General features: G+C 38.5%; 1 protein-coding gene across 1 annotated transcript; it reads left to right on the forward strand.

The window, feature by feature from the left end:
- Positions 1 to 1,213: 1,213 nt before the first annotated feature.
- hapstr1b (HUWE1 associated protein modifying stress responses b) lies at positions 1,214 to 9,060 on the forward strand. Its single transcript, XM_067403971.1, has 4 exons — positions 1,214 to 1,590; positions 2,756 to 2,836; positions 6,153 to 6,428; positions 7,898 to 9,060. The coding sequence occupies exons 1-4, from the start codon at positions 1,395 to 1,397 to the stop codon at positions 8,137 to 8,139; spliced, it is 795 nt and encodes a 264-aa protein (XP_067260072.1). The 5' UTR covers positions 1,214 to 1,394; the 3' UTR covers positions 8,140 to 9,060.
- Positions 9,061 to 9,341: the final 281 nt, after the last annotated feature.

Here is a 9,341-nt window from a genome sequence, read left to right on the forward strand (position 1 = left end):
TTCTTTTTATATTTTGCCAAAATGTTCAATAAACTTTCTTTTTTCCCCCGTTTATTCCTCCATACGTTCATCATGTTGTCTTAGAGGGAATTATCTAGTCTACACATTGTCTATAAATAAACATAAAATGTCTATTAAAAATAACATTAAAATGTGCCACCCTGAAAATATTTTCTCCAAATTATTTTCCTACCTGTGAAGTCTTGTGACTTCACAGTGACTTTAAAAGATTAGTTCATTTTCAAATAAAAATTTCCTGATAATTTACTCACCCCCATGTCATCCAAGATGTCCATGTCCTTCTTTCTTCAGTCAAAAAGAAATTAAGGTTTTTGATGAAAACATTCCAGGATTATTCTCCTTATAGTGGACTTCAATGGCCTCCAAACGGTTGAAAGTCAAAATTACAGTTTCATTGCAGCTTCAAAGGGCTTTAAACAATACCAGACGAGGAATAAGGGTCTTATCTAGAGAAACCATCTGTCATTTTCAAAAAAATAAAATAAATAAATAAATAAAAATATACTTTTTAACCATAAATGCTCATCTTGTACTAGCTCTCTTCTTCTCTATTAGAATTCTAGTAGACACTGCTAAGTGTATACTGCCCTCCACAGGTCAAAGTTTGAACTGTTATATACTTGCACTAGCATATTGTATATGACAATTTAGTTCAAAACTTGTGCGACGGCGAAAAGAAAGAAAAGACGTGAATATCTTGGATGACATGGGTGTGAGTAAATTATCAGGAAATTTTAATTTGAAAGTGAACTAATCCTTTAAGTTTGCTCCAAGTGGCTTTGAGCACGAAAGATGCATTCGTGTGCCTGTATAAGGACGCCCTCTGTAGGCAAAAGAAGGTCATCACAACAGGCTCTATAATCAAAACCCCTTCTCTTTGTTTAAAAGTGGCCTACTGTAATGAACAGAAGGGAAACAGGAAAACACTTTAGAAAGCATGAATAGCGACTCATTATGGGCTTGCGTAATCTTGCGTTTCTACTTGAGTTGAGGCTCGATCAGCTATTTGGTGTGGCAGTTGACATAAACAGGGGCGGTGTCGTCATTCATTGTCGCTCCGTGACAGATGACAGACAGTTGACGCATCTAATAAACAGTTGAGCCGTTGACGCCAGACCACGCCCGCGTGACTGTAGCCAATGAGCGTCGAGCATAACTCAAGAGGGCGGGGTTTGAGTCTCGGCAACGTTAAGTTGTTTTCATCGACTGTGTGGCGGAGAAGTGCAAGCACCGTTCGCTATGCAGACGTAAACTAACAGCTGTCGATGAGGCCGCCGCCGACAAACGACAACGTCCGGGTTTAATCGCCACGGAGAGCGGTTCAAGCGAACGTTAGAGCATTACAGCAGCGGTTTAAGTGTTTTTTCGTGGCCATGGAGGAGAAGAAGGAGGAGGGGGAAGCGGAGATCCAGGAACACGGACCCGAGCACTGGTTCTCCAAATGGGAGCGGCAGTGCCTAGCGGAGGCCGAGCAGGAGGAACCGAGCGAGGAGGAGACCGAGCAGAGCCAACAAAAACTTTGGCATCTCTTCCAGAACTCCGCCACCGCCGTCGCACAACTGTATAAAGGTGCGAAATGTACAATAAAAAGTCACTGAGAGCTAGCCAGCTAACTCTGACACTGGCAAACAAAGGACACTAACTCATAAGCTCAACGGATAGCCACCAAATTAAATCTAATACGATCTAATTAAGATGTCGAGGGGTTGTTTTAAAATAAAACACACACATTTAGTGCTTAATTAATATAATTTCGCGTTTTATTTGGCTGTTTTGAAGGTCGGTAGCGTTTACCGATTAGCATCGATGCTAAGTGGCAGACGAGCAACGTAAACTGACACACAAATCAGTTTCTGTGAGGATACAAACCAGAAATGTCATCAGTCGTCCGTCTTTATTTAGTAATAAAACTAAGTACATTACATTTAAACGTGTTTTGTGAAATTTTTTAAATATATTTAAAGCTTCACCCAGCTGGTTGTCTACCACCGAAACAAAATGGCGAAGTGCAGGGAGGAGTTCATCTGATGAAAATAACTCGATTTCTGATCGAAAACTCATCTGTTATGAACTCAAACGCCATATATGTTAACGAAAAGATCTAGGAATACAAACTGCGATGAACGGATGAAAACGTGAAAAAATTCTTAACAACAATAATAGTGTGCGAAACAAAATGGCGAAGGCAGGATTAGCAGGCTAAGTTCAAAGATTGTGAGTTATTGTGTCAGAGCTATGTTGTTTTTGTTGATTTTTGTTAATAAATCGATGAAACACTTTAAACCTGGTTTCAATATAGAGCACACCAAGTTCATCATACACAAAGTTATGATTTGGACAACACGGTACAATCAGATAAACTAAAGCTACACAACAAAATGGCGTAGAGTCCTCTTGCTTCATATCAAATTTAGACGTCGTGTAATTAATGGCTGTGTCTCACAACATAGAGGGCTGCTTATGTAGACCGCACTTATGGTCATCATAGACGCTTTTAGAACATTCCAAGCGCGCTTATGTTGCCCAAAAGTGCTGTTTAAGTAGGCAGCTCACTATCTCATGACACAGCCAGTTTGAGAAGCTGTAAAGGTTATAAATATGATGCTGATGGTGTTTAAGTTGTCTTGGGGTTTTTTTAAACACCGTGGGTAAATATGTGTCTCAAATAGACAGGAAATTATATATCTCAACTTGCAACTTAATCATTTCCTGTCCTGTCTAATCACTCCCTCAGATAGAGTATGTCAACAACAGGGGCTTTCCTTGTGGGTTCCCTTTCAAAATGCTGCAACTGCCGTCACTAACCTATACAAAGGTAAGTCGAGGAATCTTTTATGAACTGTTTTGCATTTTACATGATTATAGCCTGATGTTTACTTCAGTTTCTACCAGAGTATGATACAGTTTGTGACATAATATCGTCAGCATAGTATGTGCATACTGTACGCATGTAGCCTGATTTTCTTTACCATGCATACACTCAGCTCGCAATGCACCTTGAATTTTTTTGCACTAATTAAATTGGTCCATTTCAGTGTTGCCACCTTGTGGACATTTTTTAGTTGAAAAGAAACAGAGGAGATGGAACAACAAACTACTGGAGGCGGCATCAACAAAGTTGATGAGTGCTTGTGTGTGACGGGGATAAAGTCGGCATAAAATGGAAATTACGATAGTCTTTTCTTCCCTATTGTGATGTATCTAAGTAAAATGGCTTCTCGAACAAAACAAAAAATTGTTTATTGCTGTGATCTCATGTGAGTGACAGGTTGTCCCGCCCTCGTGCCAGTAAACGCGTCATCAGAGAAGAGATGTTGCTGCAAGAGGGAGAGGAAGTGATTTTCATTAAAGATTACAAGGGCACATTAAAATAATAATAATAATAATGTGTGTGCACAGGGGCACGGGAATATGTTTTAGGTTGGGGGTGCTTTGTGTGCGCGTGCATGGGGGAGGGGGTATATTTTATATAATTAATAAAAATCAGCATTTATTAAGTATATAAACTCTGGGAAACAATAAGCATATCGCTGAAAAAAAAATAGCTGAGAGCACTGCATAGCCCATACACCAGGACATTTGACTGCACACGAGAAATACATTAGCCTGAGCGTTTTATAAGTATAAAATAGTAACAAATAAGTATAAAAAAATTCAGTACATCCATGAGATTTCCTTTAAGTTACGTGTCACCTAGCCACAACCTAAAGATCCCAGCATAAACAGTGATACATTATAATATTTGTTATTAAAGTAGCAACAACATTCAGAAGCATAAAAGTAAGCAAAGGCAGTGCTGCGTGCATGATTTGGCATGGCAGAATGCTCACAACGAGCGTTCCTTTATAATCACTAAAAAGATGAAAGTTCGTCGCGATCCCACAACGCTTCAATGACTGCACAATGATTCTTTAATAATAATGTCTACACTTTTTAATCTGGATTTGCCAGCATGCAAAAAAAAACTCCTAACATCTCATTGCGTTCCAGAAATTGACAGATTTGTCTGATTGGCTACATTGTTCAATGCTGCAAAACACATTACAAACTCTGCCTATGCTTGAGCTGTAAAGTGTTTTTATTTAATCTTAGTTGTTCTTTTTTTAAAAAAAAAACATTTTATAGCCCATTTAAAGTGTTTATTACAAATTATTAAATCACAAAAATGAATAAATGTAACTGAACAAAAATTTGCGTTATTTACTGCTGTCCTGTGAAGACGGGGTGCTGCAACTCGTGTGTGCACAAAATCAAGAATTGTCTATTTTGATTTCCTTGTTGATTTTAAAGGATACCTGCAACTCTAGTTTAAAAGAGTACAATGACATTTTTCAGTTCTCTCCTGGGGAGAAATGGGTCAGACATTGGACAACAATGAAATGCACTACGTGTTCATCAAAAATTAAGCATACTATGGGCTTTTGTATTGTGGAACTACCATTGTTTGGAATGTTTTGTTTCAACAAATCCCTGTTTTTGAATGAATCTGTTAAATGACTATGTTTAACACAAGATTATCTACATATTATCTGAATATATTTGTCATTCACTTAAGGTCTTTCCAAAGAACAACTATAACATTTAAGTGCAGGGTGTAAGGAGGAATGTAAATGTCCCCTTCACTAAGTGGGTCAGTGTTTTGAGTAAATTGAAAAAAAAAATCACTCGAGTTTCACTTATGTTAGTCAGTGGTAAAAATTATCTCATTTGTGCTATGAATGATTTGGAGTGACAGTGAAAAGATGAAGCACTTAGATCATAAATGAGCAGCTGCTGACTGCGTGAACGAGATGTTGTTTGCTCAGTTCGTCATGTATTTCAATCTTGTTTACATCAAAGATAAAAGAGGATGAAAGGGTTTGGATTTGAAACACTTTTCTAATAAATTGGTTAAGTGAGCAATTCAATGCCTCATTCATAGCACAAATAAGATGCTTTTTGCAACCTACTGACATGAGGTAACCTGAGTGAATTTTTAGTCATTGAGATGAATCAAAATTCCTGCCACTACTTTTTAAATGAAGAACTCCTCAATTAGCTGTTAAACAGCGTTTAGTAGGGTGTTCATATGTTGGAGACTAAAAACAACGTGGCTGACTGGAGTTATTAAAATCCTATTGGTTTATTCCTCTCCCCAGAATCTGTCTGATTGTAATAGTGGAATTGTGATTCACAGCCTAAAGTGGTTGTGTATCAGACTGCAGTTATGAGACCTTAAACCCATCATGGACCTGAATACGGTATTGTCTGCTAGCAAAACTTGAGTCATTCAGAAGTTAGTCTTGTTTGGTTGGGGTAATGAGAGATGTTGTGGTGGGGAGGATGTCAGATGTGTCATGTGGATGATTTGAGTCATGTTATTAGGAGCTGTCAGGAATAGGGAGGTTTTTGTGTGTTCAGTTTACTGGAGATTACACACATTGGCTAATTAGGAAGTTGCTATTGTTTTCAAAGCATATAAGATGTGGTCAGTTCAAGTTTGATCACCTGCTTTACATGTTATGTTTTTATGTTAAAATTCATGTTGTGAACTTTGACTGAACCAGAAATTGTTCAGTCCAAGTGTATTTTCCTTAAACCTCCCATTTTTCTCATAACCTCCTTGGTGAGATTTTTATCATCTCTTGAATCATTTCATGCACCTCATCTCAAGATTTTATAAGCATATAATTCATTTCAGTCTGGTTGCAGCCTGGCAATGGAAACCGTCAACTGAAACAAATCTTCATGCCTGCCAGTTTTGGTTGAGGCAGTTTATTTGTTGCCTATTATGGATTGAAAATAATATATTGAAGAACAGTGGCTGCTGTTCCTGAGGAGAAGAAGCTGCTGCTGCTCTGCCAGAACAGAAATTCATGGTGTTATGCAATTGCTTTGGACGTTGATGATGCAACATTTACTTAATTACATTATCAAAAGCTTCTTATTTTAATCATTAGCAATAATTTACCTGCTTTTCAGTTTCTCCTTCACATTAAATATTTGCTCTCTGCTTGTTGGCGTATTAAAAATTCTAATAAGAGCTTTTGATTTCAGATTGTTAAATGAGACCGACATCATTGATGCAGCTGGGCTGATTCCTCACATACATAAAGAAATGCTCATGCTGAGTTTTTTTTGCCATCTTCCAGAGAGTGTTGATGCCCATCAGCGGAGTTATGAGCTGGGTATTCAGATAGGTCATCAGAGACGAAACAAAGATGTCCTGGCGTGGGTGAAGAAAAGGAGGCGGACTATTCGGCGTGAGGATCTTATCAGCTTTCTCTGTGGTAAAGCCCCACCGCCACGTAGCTCCAGGGCTCCGCCAAGACTTGCAATGGTGTCACCAAGCCGACCCACGTCCTCGGAGACAAGTTCATCTGTAGAAACAGACCTGCAGCCTTTCAGGGAGGCCATTGCTCTGCATGGTGAGTGTGCCTGACGACAGTTCCATTTAATTGCTTGCATTATAAAAACACTTCTATCTATATAACTATTTTTTTTTCATATATAATAGATTAGCAATTTAAATACATATATATATATATATGCGAAGACACAATGTAAGTTATATTCTGGCAAAACAATCCTTTCACATTGAACAGCACAGAAATGTCTTATGACATTCTTTGAAACGTATAATATAAAGTGCTCCCTTGCTTTGGGCATTTTGAGCTGTACACTTCTATTCCAGCTTGCTCTATGGCCACTGGCATTGTTCAGATGTGCCTTTTTTTCTCTTTTTTTTTTTTTTTTTTTTTTTAACTGAAATAGTACTGCAAAATACAGCAAAATGTCACTGATGAAGGTTTTTCAAGCATTGACTATTTTCAGCTACAATTTTGGATTAGTTATCACTAGAGCTGCACGATTCTGAATAAACTGAAGATCGCGATTCTCCCATGATTCTGAATAAACTAAACAACATTACTAGCGGTTCTAACAAAATGTTAATTGCTGCAGTCTATTTAAAGCTGCCGTCCGTAACTTTTTTTGTTCAAAATGAAAAAAAAAGATGTAATGAGAATATACAACATCAATCCATTTTCCAAACTGTGTTTTTGTCTTACCCTGAATCATTATGATACACTTATAATAAGTTTTTATATTCGGACTATTCTGGACTGGTTGGACCTGCCACAGAGTATCACAGTGACTGCGTGACTCGTCATAGACATACATGGAGAAAATTAGCTCCGGCTACAATGCTCTTCCACAAGACACGTGCAGTTCTGTTTATTAACCTGCTAGAGGGCCAAAAATCGCGGACTGCAACTTTAAAAACATTTAATTAATTTTAATGATTTAAGAAAGATCGGGTTGAATGAATAATTCAATGACTCAAAGACTTCAATTAATTCATTACGGGATGAATAACAGTTTTTGAACGAATCTCTTGAATGATTCAATGACATACATTTTTGTTTTAAGTCACTTGTCTCCACCTACTGGTGTAACAATATAATTGATAGAATCTTTATTTGAAGTGTCAAGTTACTTTCAAATTTTGGTCACTACCGTAGACGTCAGTGTTTATATCGGAGCTATAAACTTTTATCCCAGTACTTCTGTAATAATATGAATAATTATAACACAGAAATAATCATACTGTGTGGTTGAAAAGACTGTTTGTGATGCTGTTTCATACTTGTGCATGAGAGCAGCTCTCTCTGGGTTCAAGAGCGCATGTTCGAATGTTGAATTGATGTAATTTAGGAATAAGATCGCGTGAACTGAGATTGCGATCTTTGAACGATTAATCGTGCAGCACTAGTCACAGCTTAATTTTAAACTTATAGTTGGATCATGTTGCATTTTTTTTTTTTTGTCTTGATGGAAAAAGTATATTTCAGGCATTTATAATTTATGTGCGTTTTCCTACATGTGTGTGTCACAGGTCTGAGCGGAGCCATGGCGAGTATCAGTATGCGCTCTGGAGCCCCGGGTTCACCTACACACCTGAGTGCTAGCTCCGCCCCCAGTCGCCGCAGAAACGGCCTCCACGACGTGGACCTCAACACTTTCATTGCTGAGGAGATGGCGCTCCACCTCGACAACGGAACTCGTAAACGAAGCTCCGCCCAGTGCAATGATGTCATAACAGACTCGCCCACTCACAAACGCAATAGGATGATCTGAGCTCTTAAGAAAAAGAAAACGACAACAACAACAGCGAAAAAATGCCACTCCTCAGTCATCCTCCCATCTTTATTCAGACCAGGAAATAAAAGCAGCCAATAACAGTGCTCACCACAGCCCAGCACGTTCTCCGATTGGTCTACAGAGCCCAGTTGAGGTCATCGGTGGGGGACGGTGTTCAGTGCAGAGGCCTAAGTGCCCTTCCATAGGATCCTGTCGACAAACACACGACCCTCATTCACTAAATTGCTGTGTGAGTTGATTGTGCGCGTGTACGGATGTGTTACGGCTGAACCGAGACGCGATCGAACGCAGGAACGAGAACAACATTTTTGTGTGCATGTTTGCAACATAATGAGCAATGTCTGTATGACAGTGTATACAAGTACTTGATGTGTGTGAGTGAATGACTGATGTTGTGTTAGAGGGTGTTTGTGTGTGTGTGCGTGTGTGGTACCTGCCTCTTCCTCCAGCACCTGTCACTGCCCCAGCTTTCAGTTACCACACGCTGCGGCTTTGAAAAGCAACAAATGTTTTATTTTAATATTATTGACAATGTTATTCATGATTTTTTTTTTTCTTTGCCTTCTATTAATTCTGCTCTAGCAGCAGGCACAAGTGCTATGATAGCCATACATCCGCTGTCATGCACATCTCTCAATCACTTACTTTTCTTCAATAATTTCCCTTCATTCTTCCTGAGCATCCTTTTTTTTTTCAATCATCCTCTTTCGTCACTCTTCCCCAGCACCTTTGTCTCCAGTGTAACATTATGTAATGTAAATACATGTAGGTGCTGACATAGACTTGTGGTACATATTGTAAAAAAAAAAGCTGTGCAGAGACCATTGAATTGTTAATGTACAATAATGATTCTTGCATTAAAGAAATCAAGCTTTTAACTACCTCTTTTTCTGCTACCTTTGTCATCAGAGTCATTGCATATTCACTTTTGCGAGCACGTACGGTTTTTTTAATCCTTAAACTGGATTAATATGTTAATATATGAAATGCACATTCTGTTGTGTACAATCTAAAGTACAATCTGTTACTGTTCCTTTGACAATCTGTGAACAACAGCTGTCAATAACGATGCTTTCAAAATGATTGCCTGTGGCCATGTGTTCCGCTGTGTTTGAACACTTAATGAATGTGCCTCTATAGAGATGTTACAGACCCACAAAGCTATGATCCAACGTGTT

Source organism: Chanodichthys erythropterus, chromosome 12 (genome assembly GCF_024489055.1).
Source record: "Chanodichthys erythropterus isolate Z2021 chromosome 12, ASM2448905v1, whole genome shotgun sequence".
NCBI lineage: Eukaryota > Metazoa > Chordata > Actinopteri > Cypriniformes > Xenocyprididae > Chanodichthys > Chanodichthys erythropterus.

Coding starts and splice junctions, on each gene's coding strand:
- hapstr1b (XM_067403971.1), top strand. CDS start 1,395: ATGGAGGAGAAGAAGGAGGAGGGGGAAGCGGAGATCCAGGAACACGGA. Junction 1,591..2,755: donor CGTCGCACAACTGTATAAAG/GTGCGAAATGTA, acceptor TCACTCCCTCAG/ATAGAGTATGTCAACAACAG. Junction 6,429..7,897: donor GGAGGCCATTGCTCTGCATG/GTGAGTGTGCCT, acceptor TGTGTGTCACAG/GTCTGAGCGGAGCCATGGCG.